General features: G+C 48.7%; 1 protein-coding gene across 1 annotated transcript in view; it reads right to left on the bottom strand.

The window, feature by feature from the left end:
* UBE2L3 (ubiquitin conjugating enzyme E2 L3) overlaps positions 1–17,348 on the bottom strand; it is a 64,473-nt gene that overhangs the window by 19,586 nt on the left and 27,539 nt on the right. Inside the window, 1 exon segment of the mRNA XM_023197943.2 lies at positions 10,945–11,040. Within this exon segment, the coding sequence (XP_023053711.2) occupies positions 10,945–11,040 (96 nt within the window).

The raw sequence follows: 17,348 nt of genomic DNA, 5'->3' as shown, positions 1-17,348 counted from the left end.
ACAATCTCGGCTCACTGCAGCCTCCACCTCCTGGGTTCAAGCGATTCTCCTGCCTCATCCTCCCAAACAGCTGGGACTACAGGCCCGCACCACAACTCCCTGCTAATTTTTTGTATTTTTACTAGAGACAGGGTTTCACCATGTTGGCCAGGCTGGTCTCGAACTCCTGACCTCAGGTGATCCACCTGCCTCAGCCTCCCAAAGTGCTGGGATTACAGGTGTGAGCCACCATGCCCGGCCCACTTGCTATTTATAAAGACAGAAAGATACTGGTTTTAAAGTGGATTTTCTTCTATATACAGCATGGCTAACAATTTCCTATATTTGCTTCTAATCATTATATGCATGCATGTAAATAAGAGTTGATCATTTCAACCTGGGAAAGCCAATTTTTAAAAATCTGACCAAAGTTTCTCAAGTACTTAGATGCCAGGTGCTTTTCTGTCCCATCTCCAGTCCATATTCCACCCGTCCTGGTCCCCTAACACCAGCCCTGGGAAGCCAGTGCTGCCATCACTCACATTTGGAAATGGAGCAAGTGAAGTACAATTGAGTGATTGGCCTGAGACCTCTCCTAAACTCAGCCTTCCTGTTCCGGAACCCACCCCCCATATCTGCAGGTATCCATCTGGGCCCATCCTCACCACCTTTGTGGGACGCAGGGACGAGGGGAACTGGCCTTTTTCTCAAGTCTTCTACCAACATCCAATAAATTGGCAGGCCACCTTTTTAGGCTGCAAGTAAGGTAAAAATCTCAGATCCTTCACAGCTCTTGACATCAACCTCTCATGGCACAAAGCCATTCTGTGGCAGCTAAGACTAAGAGGAAGCTCTTTGCCATACGGCACCGAACCATCTGGGGTCTTTCACCCACCTGTCCTAGCTCTAACCCTGTGGTCAAATCCAATCTTCTTTTCGTATGGCAACCCTTCAAGAATCCTAAAACCCCATTCCACTTCATGTTTTCCCTTCCCAAGTAAAGACCCAGAGTCCTTCATCCCACAGAAGTTACAGTTTCATGTCACTGCTGTGAAGCAGTGAAGACAACTATATAGCTCTCTGGCAGCCACAGAGGAAGTCAAGGTGTCTTCTGGTTGTCTGACTTGCTGCTACATGGCACGTCCTTGTGATGTGTTCCTAGCTGGCTGTAGGACACCACAGACAGGACTCATGGCTGACTTGAAGAGTTGGATTTTAGTTTGGATCTAACTAGCATGCTCCCTCTTCATGCCAGGCTTCAGATGGACTGAAGGGTCCTGCGCACTGCTGTCACTTCTGTCTAGCTTGGTGGTGACTCCACAGCAGCGTCCTTTCCCTGTGACTAACCTTTTTCATCCAATGAACTAACAAAGCCCAAGCTTTCCCTGCCATAGGGATATCTACTCACACCAGCCCTGTGGGCTGCCTATCCCCACACAGTCCAGTCCACTGTTAAGAGAGATGTGGGGACGTGGCCTGGCCTGCTCGGAGTGCCCCAGGCTGGTTTCTATGCTCTCAAGCTTTCGTGATCCACTCTGGAACCTTGTCAAGAACTGAGTTAGGCCAGGCATGGTGGCTCACACCTATAATCCCAGCACTTTGGGATGCTGAGGTGAGTGGATCACTTGAAGTCAGGAGTTCGAGACCAGCCTGACCAACATGGTGAAACCCCGTATCTACTAAAAATACAAAAAAATTAGCCAGGCATAGTGGTACACGCCTGTAATCCCAGCTACTTAGGAGGCTGAGGCAGGAGAATTGCTTGAACATGGGAGACGGAGGTTGCAGTGAGCTGAGATCACACCACTGCACTCCAGCCTGGGGGACAAGAGAGACTCTGTCTCAAACAAACAAAAACAATCAAAAGAGTTAAGTTTAGCAGGTTGAGTTCTTGTGACTTCTAAACATGGAATATGTCCTTACTCCACATTTGAAAGTCACAAGAACTTAACTTTGTAAATTGCTTTTAAGTATTTATTTATTTATTTTTCTTTGAAAGAGTCTCGCTCTGTCACCCAGGCTGGACTGCAATGACGCAATCTCGGCTCACTGCAACCTCCACCTCCTGGGTTCAAGCAATTCTCCTGCCTCAGGCTCCCAAGTAGCTGGGATTACAGGCACCTGCCACCACACCCAGCTAATTTTTTGTATTTTTAGTAGAGATGGGGTTTTACTATGTTGGCCAGGCTGGTCGCAAACTCCTGGCCTCAGGTCATCCACCGTCCTCGGCACCACAAAGTGCTGGGATTACAGGCCTGAGCCATCGCACCCCACCTTGTCTTTAAGTATTTATTGCCTCTTCTGAACACAGGCTTTTTGGTTATTTGAATCACAAAATCTGCTACATAAGATTCCTCTTGTTCTAATATTGGTTTCTGAAGATGACTTCTTTGAACTGTTTTCAACAATTTGGTTTTGGGGATTTTCATAAAATAGTTCTTTAGCAACCGTTTCTTTTTTTTTTTTTTTTTTTGAGACGGAGTCTCACTCTGTCGCCCAGGCTGGAGTGCAGTGGTGTGATCTCAGCCCAGTGCAGCCTCCGCCTCCCAGGTTCAAGAGATTCTCCTGCCTCAGCCTCTCTAGTAACTGGGATTACAGGTGCCTACCATCACATCCAGCTAATTTTTATATTTTTAGTAGAGATGGGGTTCTGCCATGTTGGCCAGGCTGGTCTTGAACTCCTGACCTCAAGTGATCTGCCTCCCCTGGCCTCCCAAAGTGCTAGGATTACAGGCATGAGCCACCACACCCAGCCGGCAACAAATATTTCAACACTAAAGAGTTCAATCACATTCCCTTTGGAAGTACGTATTAGTAGGAATAAGTTTTTTTTTTTTTTTTGAGAGGGAGTTTTGCTCTTGTTGCCCAGACTGGAGCGCAATGGCGCAATCTCAGCTCACTGTAACCTCCATCTCCTGGGTTCAAGCGATTCTCCTGGCTGAGCCTCCCAAGTTGCTGGGATTACAGGCGCCCACCACCAGGCCCAGCTAATTTTTTTTGTATTTTTAGTAAAGATGGGGTTTTGCCATGTTGGCCAGGCTGGTCTCAAACTCCTGACCTCAGGTGATCCACTTGCCTCGGCCTCCCAAAGTGCTGGGATTACAGGCATGAGCCACCGCACCCGGCCAGGAATAAGTATTTTAGAACTGGTTTTCCAATCTTTCAAGACTTCATAATGTTCATAAACTACCTTCTGAATTATATCTACAATTAAAATCACAATCTCCATTAACGGAATTTGACAAAGACCTTTCCTTCCTTTGAACTCAAATAGCCATGAGTACTTCTCATACATAATTCACTTTTCTCCCAAGAATGGAAAAAATACAGCCCTCACGCCAAAAACAGAAGTGAAAAAAACCAAACAAATGAACAAAAACCCACCAGACATCCCATTCCCCAGGATGCTGTCAGGCCCCTGCTGCCCAGCCCGAGAATGTTCTCTGTGCATACACAGTGCTCTCAAAGGCCTTAATTTCTGTACATCCATGCAAACTACTCATATGTCCTCACACTGACTATATTTTTCCATAGTTTTTGCTCACACTGCCTTCCACTATGCAGTCCAGATGTTGTCACCCTCCCACCCACTGCTGCCCCTCTTCTGTTCGGTCTTAAGTGCCTTGCAGGTGGTCACACTCAGTGCTTAAGAGACCATGGATTCCAGGAGGGCAGCTTCTCTGCAGCCTCTGTCCACAGAGCCTTGTGTCTGGCTGTGATAGGAGCTCAACAGCCCATAAATGTAGGGGGATACTCTTCCTCCCAAAAACAACTCCAGTGTGCCCTGCGGTTGATGGCAAAATTATTTTTTATGTGTGGCTCTTTGTCAGAAAACAGGGCTGCCCTCATTAGGTCTCAACCATTACAGCTACAGGGCCAGGCACAGTGGCTCACGCCTGTAATCCCAGCACTCTGGGAGGCCGAGGCGGGTGGATCACAAGGTCAGGAGATCAAGACCATCCTGGCTAACATGGTGAAACCCCGTCTCTACTAAAAATACAAAAAGATTAGCTGGGCGTGGTGGCGGGCGCCTGCAGTCCCAGCTACGGGGGAACTGAGGCAGAATGGCATGAACCCAGGAGGCGGAGTTTGCAGTGAGCCAAGATCGCGCCACTGCACTCCAGCCTGGGTGACAGAGCGAGACTACATCTCAAAAAAAAAAACAAAAAACAAAAAAAACCCATTACAGCTACAGGAGATGGAAGTGGCGGAGGGAGAAGGCAGAGTAGCACAATTAGTAGAAAAGAACTGACAATTACAGGCAAGAGCTGAGCCCAGGGAGACAGGATGCAGCTCCCAACAAAGGCCAGAGGGGCAGTGCAGAAAGAAGGAGGAATGAGGCATCTGGAGGGCGTGGATTTTAGGAGCAACGTGCTATGCAAATAAGCCTGCAGAAAGAAGATGAGAGGTGTAACTACAAATAAAACTGCAAAAAGATGAAAGAAGCCAGGAGTTCAAGACCAGCCTGGGCAACATGGCAAAACCCCGTCTCTACTAAAACTACAAAAAAATCAGCCAGGCATGGTTGTGCATGCCTGTAGCCCCAGCTGCCAGGGAGGCTGAGGCACAAGACTGCTTAAACCCAGGAGGTAGAGGCTGTAGTGAGCTGAGATCACACCACTGCACTCCAGCCTGGGAGACAGAGTGATTGTACCTCCAAAAAAAAAAAAAGGAAATGGAACTAGGCGGGGCATGGTGGCTCATGCCTGTAATCCCAGCACTTTGGGAGGCCGAGGCGGGAGGACTGCTTAAGCCCAGGAGTTTGAGACCAGCCTGGGCAACACAGGGAGAACCCATTTATTATTATTTTTTTTAATAAAATAGAGATGAGGTCCCGCTATATTGCCCGAACTGGTTTTGAACTCCTAGGCTCAAGCGATCCTCTCACCCCAGCCTCCCAACATGCTGGGAATATAGGTGTGAGCCACTGCACCCAGTCCCCATCTCTATTTTAAAAAAAAAGGAAAGGGAAAGGGAGAAAGAAAGGGAACTAGAAATCAATAACAGAACTGGAAAACTCACAATTATGGGGAAATTAAACGTACTCTCTAACAAGCAATGAATGGGTCAAAGAAGAAATCACAAGGGAAATTAGAAAATATCCTGAGAAACAAAAATGACATACCAAAACTGAAGTTATGCAGCAAAAGTAGTGCTCAAAGGGAATCTACAGCTTTAAATACCTACACTGAAAAAGCAGGTCTGAAGTCAATAATCTAACTAGACACTTGAAGGAACAAAGAGGAAGAACACAATCCTAGGATACAGAAGTAAACAGTGAGCACAGAGGAGACAAATCAAAGTAGAACACACACAAACACACACACACATTAACGAAACCTTCCTTGAATAGATCAACAAAACTGAAAAAACTTTAGCCAGACTGATGAAAGGAAAAAGAGAAAAGACTCATATTATTAAAATAAGAAATGAGGCCGGGCATGGTGGCTCATGCCTATAATCCCAGCACTTTGGGAGGCTGAGGCAGGCAGATCGCTTGAATCTAGGAGTTCAAGACCAGCCTGTGCAATATGGCAAAACCCCATCTCTACAAAAAAATATAAAAATAAGCTGAGCGTGGTGGCTCATGCCTTCAGTCCCAGTTACTCCGGAGGCTGAGGTGGGAGGATCGCTTGAGCCTGGGAGGTTGAGGCTGTGGTGAGCCGTGATCATGCCACTGTACTCCAGCCTGGGCAACAGAACGAGACCCTGTATCAAAAAAAAAAAGAAGGCCGGGCGCGGTGGCTCAAGCCTGTAATCCCAGCACTTTGGGAGGCCGAGACGGGCGGATCACGAGGTCAGGAGATCGAGACCATCCTGGCTAACACGGTGAAACCCCGTCTCTACTAAAAATACAAAAAATTAGCCGGGCGAGGTGGCCGGCGCCTGTGGTCCCAGCTACTCGGGAGGCTGAGGCAGGAGAATGGCGTGAACCCGGGAGGCGGAGGTTGCAGTGAGCTGAGATCCAGCCACTGCACTCCAGCCTGGGCGACAGAGCAAGACTCCGTCTCAAAAAAAAACAAAAAACAAAAAACAAACAAACAAAAAAAGAAAAATCTATATACAAATGGATCAAAGATCCAAATTTAAGAGCTAAAACTAGAAAACTCTTAGAAGAAAACTCAGGAAAATCTGCATGACCTTGGATTTGGCAAGTGTCTTAAAAATCAAACCAAAGTACAGGCAACAAAATTAAAAATAGGTAAGTTGGACTTCTTTATTAAAAATTTAAGGCCAGGTGTGACGGATCACATCTGCTAAGTCCCAGAGCTTTCAGAAGCCAAGCCAGAAGGACCACCTGAGCCCAGGAGTTCAAGACTAGCCCGAGCAACACAGCAAGACTCCGTCTCTACAGGAAAAAAAAAGTTAAAATTAGCTGGGTGTCGCAGCATGTGCCTGTAGTGCCAGCAACTTGGGAAAACTGCTTGAACTCAGGAGTTTGGGGCTGTAGTGAGCCATTACTGAGCCACTGCATTCCAGCCTGGATGACAGAGCAAGACCCCGTCTCTAAAAATAAAAATTAAATTAAAAAATTTAAAACATTAGTGCATCAGGCCAGGCACGGTGGCTCACGCCTGTAATCCCAGCACTTTGGGAGGCTGAGGTGGGTGGATCACTTGAGGTCGGGAGTTCGAGACCAGCCTGGCCAACATGGTAAAACCCTGTCTCTACCAAAAAATACAAAAATTAGCCGCCTCTGGTGGTACACACTTGTAGTCCCAGCTAATCAGGAGGCTGAGGTGGGAGAATCACTTGAACCCTGAAGGCAGAGGTTGCAGTGAGATGAGACCGTGCCACTGCACTCTGGCCTCGGCAACAAAGTGAGACCCTGTCTCAAAACAAACAAAAAACAAACAAAACCTACACATCCTTAGTATGAAGAAAACGGAAAGCAAAATCACAATGAGACAGCACTACATACCAACTAGAATGGCTGTAACGTAAAAAGTAAAATAACAAATGTTAGGAAGGATGTGGACAAACTGGAACCTTTGCAGTGGGAATTTAAGATGTTATAGAATGGGCCCAATGGCTTATTCCTGTAATCCCAGCACTTTGGGAGGCTGAGGCAGGTGGATCACTTGAGGTCGGGAGTTCAAGATCAGCCTGGCCAACATGGAGAAACCCAGTCACGAAAGTACAAAAATTAGCCAAAATTGCTTGAACCCAGAAGACGGAGGTTGCAGAGAACCGAGATCGTATCACTGCACTCCCCAGCCTGGGCAACAGAGCAAGACTCTGTCTCAAAAACAAAAATTAGCTGGGCATGGTGGTACACACCTGCAATCCCAGTTACTCGGGAGGCTGATGTATAAGAATCACTTGAACCCAGGAGGCTAAGGTTGCAGTGAACCGAAATCATACCACTGCACTCCAGCCTGGGTGACAGAGTAAGACTGTCTCAAAAAATAAAATAAAATGGAATAAAATAAAAAGAAATTGGCGGCCGGGTGCAGTGGTTCATGCCTGTAATCCCAGCACTTTGGGAGGAGGCCAAGGCAGGCGGATCACGAGGTCAGGAGATCGAGACCACCCTGGCTAACGCGGTGAAGCGCTGTCTCTACTAAAAAAATACAAAAAATTAGCCGGGCGTGGGTGGTGGCGGGCGCCTGTAGTCCCAGCTACTTGGGAGGCTGAGGCAGGAGAATGGCGTGAACCCGGGAGGGGGAGCTTGCAGTGAGCCCAGATCATGCCACTGCACTCCAGCCTGGGCAACAGAGCAAGACTCCGTCTCAAAAAAAAAAAAGAAAAAAGAAAAGAAATTGGCTGGGTGTGGTGGCACACACCTGTATTACTGGCTACTGAGGAGGATTTCTTGAGCCCAGAAATTCAAGGCTGCAATGGGCCATGATCGCACCACTGCACCCTAGCCTGGGTGATTAGCACAAAACTCTGCCTCAAAATAACAAAACATTATTATGAAGTTATGAAATGGTTTATTAAAAGCTGTATGAAGGCCAGGAGCAGTGGCTCACGCTTGTAATCCCAGCACTTTGGGAGACCGAGGTGGATGGATCACAAGGTCAAGAGACCAAGACCATCCTGGACAACATGGTGAAACCCCGTCTTTACTAAAAATACAAAAATTAGCTGCGTGTGGTGGCACGCACCTGTGGTTCCAGCTACTTGGGAAGCTGAGGCAGGAGAATCGCTTCAATCCGGAAGGCAGAGGTCGCAGTGAGCAGAGATCATGCCACTGCACTCCAGCCTGGCGACAGAGCGAGACTCCATCTCAATTAAAAAAAAAAAAAAAAACTGCATGAAAAAAGGCTGAGAGGAAGTATGCTGAAGGTTAAGAGTAAACACGTTCACTGGGCTAGAAGCTTCAAGAAGGTTCACCACCATATCTCTAGTTCCTAAAGGGCAATACCCAAAACGTAACTGAATTTCTTGATGATGTGATTATGGGTAATATTTTCTTCCTTAGACGTTACCTTAGAATCTTTGATGAAAAAAAATTACAAAAAAACAAATGTTTAAAGGGAATAGACCTGAGTTGCATTGGCAACAATGAAGTCTCTAGGAAGTACCTCCCCAGCCTCCCCTCCCACCTGCCCTCCTCTGTGCACTACGACCAGGGCAATCACTAAGTGGCTACCCAAGGATAGCACCCTCCACTAATGACCAGGCTGGGCTGCCATGCCTTCATCGACCTGGCTCTGCTTTCACCCCAACTGGGCAGACCTCAGGTGAATTTGTATAGTAGATTCCCATGCCGGCCCAGTCCGTCCAATGCAGGAAGACCTAAGGCCCAGGTTGGGGTACAAGTGTGGACCTTGGGGATGTCAGATGTCAAGAATGCCTTAACTGCTCTGGAGAAAGAAGAAGACTTCGTCGAAACACTCCTCATACAAACCTAGGTGCCCTGGAAGACAGCAATGGAAAGGACCAAGAAGAAGTGGTATACACAGGGACAAGAGCAGCCCTGACTGTGGCTTACTGTCTCCAAGGCGAAACTTTGGCCTGGATAGCTTCCCAGAGCCTCAGCCCAAGCGCACTGGGATTCTACCAGCCAGCCTCCACCTTTGGCCTAGTAAGATCTTAGCCCACTGCTCCACAGCCCCTGCCAGGGTGAAACCAGAGGGAGGCCTTTGCATGAGTTGGGGCAGAACATGCCCAGCAGCAGTCTACCCTTGGAGCCAGCCAGCAGGCTCTCAGGCCACTAAACTCTCAGGGCCAGACTGCCCAAGCCTTACCATTTAAAACCATTCCATTCATTTTTATCATTTTCCAAAGAGCCACAGATTAACTGTTCACTTCTTTGCTCGGTAGGCTACAGAATCCCAATTAGAAAAGGGACAAGATGTCAGATGGTCCCGGGCATCTTCAGGTCCCTAGAGTAGGCAAGGGCTGTACTGACAGGCCAACCACTCCCATGCAGAGGTGTCTCTGCCACCCACACCCTTTGCCCTGAGCCCTAACACCATCAAGCCTAAAGAAATCTAAAGGACTCATCTTCAAAATCAGACTGGAAGCTCCCAGATTTAAACATTCTGAGCATACTAAATCATTACAAAGCATATCTTTCCTCAGTTATCTCAATGATTATGGAAATAAACTACAAATCCAATAACTGCTGATCAAATTCAGAGACTTAAAAAAAAAAAGCATGACCTTATAACCAGCATCAAGAAGAAAGCATCTATAGGAGGAAGCATGTTCCATGCTCTGCTTTGGCAAAGTAGCCAATCCACCCATGAGAAAAAATTATATACAGGACAGGGTTAGGCACAGGGCAAGGGCCTGAGGCTCAGACGTGCAAAGTGGGAAAGAAAAGAAAGAGTGAAGGTGAGTGGATGAGGAAGAACAGGAAAGGAGGGCACTCACACAGGACAAGGGCTGTGAGCTGGGGTAGCTGGAAGGCTACGCAACGACCAAGTGAGGCTGCCTGGTGGAAAGATGGTGCAGCTTCCAGGGAGAAGGCAGGAATGGAGACAGGTGTGGGAATCCTTCACGTCCAGCATAATCATCTATGATGCTAAAAGTAGTAGGGTCCCCAGAGACAAAACAGAACAGGAGAACAGCAGGAGACTAACAAGAGCCACGTTTAAGAGTGAGGAGGAAGGAGCGGCAAGACAAGAGAGAGTGGCAGGCTGGTCACAGGACTGGGGCCTGGAATGCTGCCCATACTCCAAAAGCTCAGGAGGCAAGCAAAGGCCATGACGCCAGTGCTGCCGAGCTACAGGTGTGACAACAGTGGGGGCAGCCCGTGGGCTGGGTGTGATGTGGTTTCAGGAGAGGAAGAGGGACTGCAAACTGGAGTTAATTATAAGACAAGCCTCTTGAAGGGGAGGGGATGAAAGGATGCAGAAAAGAGTAGACACTAAGAGGGTGATAAGTTCCAGGGAAGGCCATTGTTAGGAGGGGCTTGAGCCCATCAGAAGGCAGAAGTCTGTAAGATGGGGGAACTGGGCTGTGGGGGCAGACTCTGGAGGCATAAGCCCTAGAAAAAGACATGGGGTGAGGGGAACACGTGGGCAATTAGGAAACGGGACTTGAGACAAATGGAAGGCACAGGTTGGAGGGGACCAGGAATAAAGCCCGAAATACAGGTATCCAAAGGGTTAGAGACATGAATGCAAAACCAAGAGAGAAAGCAAAGTATCTAGAGGGGAATGCTTGTCCCCTCCCAAGGAGCTCAGAGAAGAAGGTCCTGCTGATCCATCAGGCCAGGCCAGGGAAGCCAGGAAAAGAGCAGGAGCACAGACACACTCCTTTTCTCTGTGTCCACAGATCTGCAAAGCTCAAGAGCCCCTGAATTTGACAAAACCAGTGCCAAGATGTGACTCTACTCAGGACCCAAGGCTACACTCCCTACCTTATCACCCTAGAGCGACAGCCACTTCTGTGTATCTGCTGGCTGCCTAGACTAAGAGCCTACTAAGGAGCAGAAAAACAAGCCCAACAGCACACACATCACCTTAAAGAATAATCTGGTAGGAAGTGGAAGTGTTCAATACTCACAGGAACAATAAGCCCTTGCCAAGTCAATAAATTAGCTTCATCAACCTGGATGTTACGGAAGTTTTTCATCCCACATTTGCGGATTTCTTCAAGCTCCTGTTGATTGACAAAGCATAAAGGGGTGTCAAATAGGGGAAAGCACCACATATTAAGATCCCTCCTGATGCCCTCAAATTAAACCAAGTACCAACAATGCCAATGTCAAAATTGGAGAGTGAGGACTAAACTGTGCTTGGAGTGGTTAAGGAGGCATGGAGCTGCCATGGCGGTCCCCTCTGCAAAGTCGTTGCCTCTACCCATGCCCCAGACCAAGACAAGTCCCCACCTCAGTGAACCCCCCTAAACACAACAGGGGGAACTGTGCTTCTGTGGATTACCACCTCCTCTTTGGGTTGGTCATCATGCCTGCTGAAATCCCTCAGCACCCTGCATAGGGCAGACACGTGGCAGGAGCTATACCGAGGTGCTGTACACCTGATACCTTCCAATCAAGATTCATTAAGCACTGATTAGGCATCAGATGCTGAGAACCTAAAGATGAATAAAACTGGGGACTGGGAACAAACCAGACACAAAACACATATCCAGTTTTCTACCCAATGCTGTAAGTGTGATTTCAGAAGGACTCCACCTCAACATGGGCACACAGCAAAGAGAACCATCCAGTCTGGGACTGGGGAGGGAGTGGGGGTGGGGTGGGGATGGGAAACCTTCACTGAGCCTCAGTTTCCTCAGCTGCAAAACAGACCCAGAATGCAGAAAAGGAAGGGGAAGCCATGCTGTGGGCAACAGGACCCCTTGCAAATATGTGGGGTTATTGGTGTATGAACAGTCAATGCAGCAAGTGCCACTTCACCCAGAAAGCACAACTTTACGACTTCAGGGTCCTGCCTGAGATGTCTTCAGAACTGTCACCTGTTTTTCAACTGTGCACCAGCCTGACATTTCCCATTGCCTCCAACACCTCAATGAATGCCTAGCAGGTGCTATAACCCAAGCCACCCAGCATGCCCTCCCGCCAGCACACCAGCCTCGCCAACATTCCTCCACTCTGACACACGAGTGCCACTCAACCCACCTCAGCCCAGCCTCCCATCCAGTGGCACAACAGCTGCCTCCACACCTGTCAGGCACCTCCTCTTCAGCCCGAGCACCATCCAGCTAAGCCCTGCCTCCTTTGTCAGGCTGCTTCCTCTGGCCCAGCTCCAGCACCCTCCAGAACCTCCTTATATGGTGCTTCAACTCACAGTGGCATGGGGGCTCCCTATCAGCCCTCACATCAAGCCCAAAAAGCTCATACTTCCATCACACAGTGGTAGTTTAAAAGGCACCCTGAGGCTACACAGGCAGGGAAGGAAACAATTTGCAAGGAAGGGGGAACCAGAGTTCAGGTTACTGGTTATGAGTAGGAAGATGTGCTGGGCGCCCAGCCCAGAGCAGCAGAGAGGGAGTGCGCGCTGAATGAACACACGGAAGAGGTGGAACACACTGGTGCTTCATAGCAGGCAACAGGCACAAGTTTCTCCCCACAGGATGCTCCTGCCTGTCACCCTAATCTGCCCACCACAATCACCTGGACTTGGGCCCAGCCCCAGAAATTCTGGTCCAGCAAGAGTGGGTGTATCTTGAACACAGGGATTTCTCACAGGCTGTGCCTGTGGTGAGAAGAGGCACTGCTGGGAGACATGACGGATCCATTTCTCCCTGAGGTGTTAGCAGCATGGGCTGCAACCCTCCTGCAGTGAGGAATGGGGTGGCCTGGCCCCTCTCCACTTGCATGAGGTCCCTCTTTCCCTGCATAAGGATGTACGGAACCTGAGGGATCACTCCAACCTGCCAGCTGCTACCTGGTCCTCCTGCTCACAGGACTCATCAGAAATGCTCCCCTGGGGATCATGAAGCCTGGGCAGACTCAGGAAGGGGAAGACATTTCACACCCACACTGCCACCTCCTTCCACTCTCCAAATAGAATGTAAACTCAACGAAGGCAGGGATCAGGAAGCCCCGGTCCTGCCAGGGCCTAGCTCACAGTGGTGCTCAAATATGTGCTTAATGACCAGGTTGGTGGGTGGATGGGAAGCTGGGGCTTTGGCAGGAAAAAAGAATCTGGGGTGGGAAGGATTTTCTATAAATACAATTCCAATGTTTGGCTTTTTTGACCTTGGCTCAAGACACTAGAGTAAGATTCTTGGCTAAGGACAGAATATAGCATGCATGTCCCTTAAGGCTGGAGTCCTAGCAAACAAAATGTTTTAAACCAAATACAGATAGGAAAAAAATATGGCCAGATAGAACTTTGAAACTAGACAACTGCCGGGCGCGGTGGCTCAAGCCTGTAATCCCAGCACTTTGGGAGGCCGAGACGGGCGGATCACGAGGTCAGGAGATCGAGACCATCCTGGCTAACATGGTGAAACCCCGTCTCTACTAAAAAATACAAAAATCTAGCCGGGCGAGGTGGCGGGCGCCTGTAGTCCCAGCTACTCGGGAGGCTGAGGCAGGAGAATGGCGTAAACCCGGGAGGTGGATCTTGCAGTGAGCTGAGATCCGGCCACTGCACTCCAGCCCGGGCGACAGAGCGAGACTCCGTCTCAAAAAAAAAAAAAAAAAAGAAACTAGACAACTAACAAAAGAAGAAACAACAGTGAAGATATCTAACATTTATGGGAGAAAACAAATTTTAACATCTGTAAATATAGTTTATGGTTTCAAAAATCCACACGCCAACAGTATAAAGTATGGGTGATGGCCGGGTGCGCTGGCTCATGCCTGTAATCCCAGCACTTTGGGAGACCGAGGTGGGTGGATCACCCGAGGTCAGGAGTTTGAGACAAGCCTGGCCAACACGGTGAAACCCCATTTCTACTAAAAATACAAAAATTAGCCGGGCGTGGTGGTGGGCACTTGTAATCCCAGCTACTCGGGAGGCTGAGGTAGGAGAATCGCTCGAACCTGGGAGGCAGAGGTTGCAGTGAACCAAGATCGTACCACTGCACTCCAGCTTGGGCGACAAGAGCGAAACTGTCTCCAAAAAAAAAAAAAAAAAAAAGTATGGGTGATAAACACAAAGTAAATTCCACAAGAATTACAAAAATATGGCAAGATGGAACTCAACTGTAACATGAGAGTGAAAAACTGTATCTTGCTCAAGAAAAAGGAGAGGAAGCAGTCAGTGAGGAGCACTATGGGCAGGGGTGCAGAAAGGACACTTACTGGTGCTTTGGGATCAAGGAAATCCATGGGATCCACAGACAAAGAGAAAAGCAATACTGCCATGGGAGTGAGCCACACACTTGGCCAGAAAGAAGAATGGGTAACCCTGAGGATGCTAATGAGAGTAGGGTTGGGAAGCTCAGAGAATCCAAAGCAGGGTTATCAGACAAACTCCTAACTTAACTTGCCGTCAAGTTAAGCTCTCCAAAGACAGAAGAGGCAACCTCCTTTACATAATTCTAACCAACAAGGAAGGACTGATTATAAGGTAGAAGTGAGAGAAACAGACAAACAAACAAACACGTCCTGACATCTTCAGAGAAGGATGAGCATCCCATAAAGTTTCTTAACAGGGTGTTGCGGGAATCCAGGTACGACTCTGCACTTGAGCCTCCCAGGCCCTCACCTTCAGACAGATGCCAGGCATTGTGACCAACCCACCCCAATTTCCCAACATCCTCTACAGCTTCCACTGAGAACCACAGGCACTATGAATGGCCAGGATGCTAAAAGACCTGCATTGCACAAGATCAGCCCTGTGGACAGAAACTATTTAGCCCAAAATGCCAATCATGCCTCCACTGAGGAAAACAACTTCAAGAAGACAAATTCAGGCTGCGCACAGTGGTTCACGCCTATAATCCCGGCATTTTGGGAGGTCAAGGCGGGTGGATTGCTTGAGCCCAGGAATTCGAGACCAGCCTAGCCAACATGGCAAAACACTGTCTCTAGTAAAAAAAAATACAGCCCGGGCGCGGTGGCTCACGCCTGTAATCCCAACACTTTAGTAGGCCAAAGCAGGTAGATCACGAGGGCAGGAGTTCAAGACCAGCCTAGCCAAGATGGTGAAACCCCATTTCTACTAAAAATACAAAAGATTAGCCAGGCATGGTGGCAGGCACCTATAATCCCAGCTACTCGGTAGGCTGATGCAGAGAAATGCTTGAATCCGGGAGGTGGAGGTTGTAGTGAGCCAAGATTGCGCCACTGCACTCCAGCCTGAGTGACAGAGAAAGACTCTGTCTCAAAAATAAATAAATAAAAATAAAAAATAAAAAAAGTAGCCAGGCATGGTAGTGCATGCCTGTGGTCCCAGCTACCTGGGAAGCTGAGAGGTAAAAAGTGGGAGAATCACCTGAGCCCTGGCAGTCAAGACTACGCAGTGAGCCAAGATTACAACCACTGCACTCCAGCCAAGGCAACTGGAGTGAGACCCTATCTCCAAAAAAAAAAAAAAAAAAGGAAGAAGAAAGAAGAAAAATTGGAGGCCGGGCGCGGTGGCTCAAGCCTGTAATCCCAGCACTTTGGGAGGCCGAGATGGGTGGATCACGAGGTCAGGAGATCGAGACCATCCTGGCTAACACAGTGAAACCCCATCTCTACTAAAAAATACAAAAAGCTAGCCGGGCGAGGTGGCGGGCGCCTGTAGTCCCAGCTACTCGGGAGGCTGAGGCAGGAGAATGGCGTAAACCCGGGAGGCGGAGCTTGCAGTGAGCCCAGATCCGGCCACTGCACTCCAGCCCTGGCGACAGAGCGAGACTCCGTCTCAAAAAAAAAAAAAAAAAAAAAAAGAAGAAAAATTGGAAACATTCAGAGGTATTCAGAGATCAGTTCCATCTGAATATCTGAGACTCAAAAGGCCAGATGACTCAAACCCTCAAGATGGTTGTAAACCCTCAAGCAAAACTGTGCCCCGATAACTGAGAATGGTCCTGATAGTGAAGAAATGGGGAAGGAATTGAAGGAAACCAATGTAAACTCCAAGAAGTAGAATTCAAAAGGATGTTACAAATGACAGAAGGACCTGATAAAAACCACAAGAGCAGCCCAGCTCTAGAACAGAGTTAGGAAAACCAAAGCCAAGAATGACAGATGCTTACAAATAACACTCCCACAAAGGTTTGTTTCAGTTCTGCTCAGAGCAAGAAGCAGCCCAAATCAGCTGCTCAGGGCTAACGGTGCCGCGCTGACAAACGGAGAGAGAAGAGTTCAAGGGAAAGTGCCAGGCAGCTCACATGTTCCCTCTCCTGATGGGGACAGCAGGCTTCCCAACCAGGGCAGGTGGTGTAGGGCAGGTGGTGTAGGGCAGGTGGTGCAGGAGAAAGAGAGCAATGCTTCTCAGAATGAGGTCCACTTCTGAGCCCAAGTAGACTTCAGTGTATAGAGGGAAACTGAAAGAGCTCAGGGGTGCCACCCAGCTCCTGAAAATGGAAAACACCCATGCCCCAAACTCAAGTCCAGAGCTTGATGCCCACTCCAGGGCGAAGTGTGGAGCATGGCAGAGAGGGATGGTTATTTAACAGCTCTGCAAGCATTAACAGGAGAGATGGGCCCTGGGCCCCAGCAGAAGGCCACTGACCTAAGTCCTGAGAGGAGATGGGAGACTAGGAGACTGCTGTGTACAGCCAGTGCTCAGTCACACGGCTCAGATGTACACACCTGCCTCTTGGCAAAGCAGTTAACAAAGTTTCTCTTTTGCTTCTTTTTGGGGTCTACAATGAATCCTAGAAAACTGTTCAAAATCTCCCCAGGTGATCCTCACACAAGGCCAGGTTTCAGAACCCATCAGGAGACATTCATCAAGAAATCTAGGCCGGGCGCGGTGGTTCACGCCTGTAGTTCCAGTACTTTGGGAGGTCGAGGTGGGCGGATCATGAGGTCAGGAGATCAAGACCATCCTGACCAACAGAGTGAAACCCCGTCTCTACTAAAAATACAAAAATTAGCTGGACATGGTGGCACGTGCCTGCAGTCCCAGTTACTCGGGAGGCTGAGGCAGGAGAAGAGCTTGAACCAGGGAGTCGGAGGTTGCAGTGAGCCGAGATAGCACCACTGCACTTCAGCCCGGTGACAGAGCGAGACTCTGTCTCAAAAAAAAAAAAAAAAAAAGACATCTATGCCAGGGCTAGGCGTGGTGGTTCATGCCTGTAACCCCAGCACTTTGGGAGGCCATAGCAGGTGGATCACTTAAGGCCAGGAGTTTGAGACCAGCCTGGCCAACATGGTGAAACCCCATCTCTACTACAAACACAAAAATTAGCTGGGCATAGCGGTGCATGCTTGTAGTTCCAGCTACTTGGGATGCTGAGGCATGAGAACTGCTTGAACCAGTGGGGCAGAGGTTGTAGTGAGCCAAGATCGCACACTGTACTCCAACTCCAGCCTGGGTGACGAAGCGAGACCCTATCTT

This window comes from Piliocolobus tephrosceles, chromosome 19, assembly GCF_002776525.5.
Source record: "Piliocolobus tephrosceles isolate RC106 chromosome 19, ASM277652v3, whole genome shotgun sequence".
Taxonomy (NCBI): domain Eukaryota; kingdom Metazoa; phylum Chordata; class Mammalia; order Primates; family Cercopithecidae; genus Piliocolobus; species Piliocolobus tephrosceles.
This window is presented reverse-complemented; position numbering and strand designations above follow the sequence as displayed.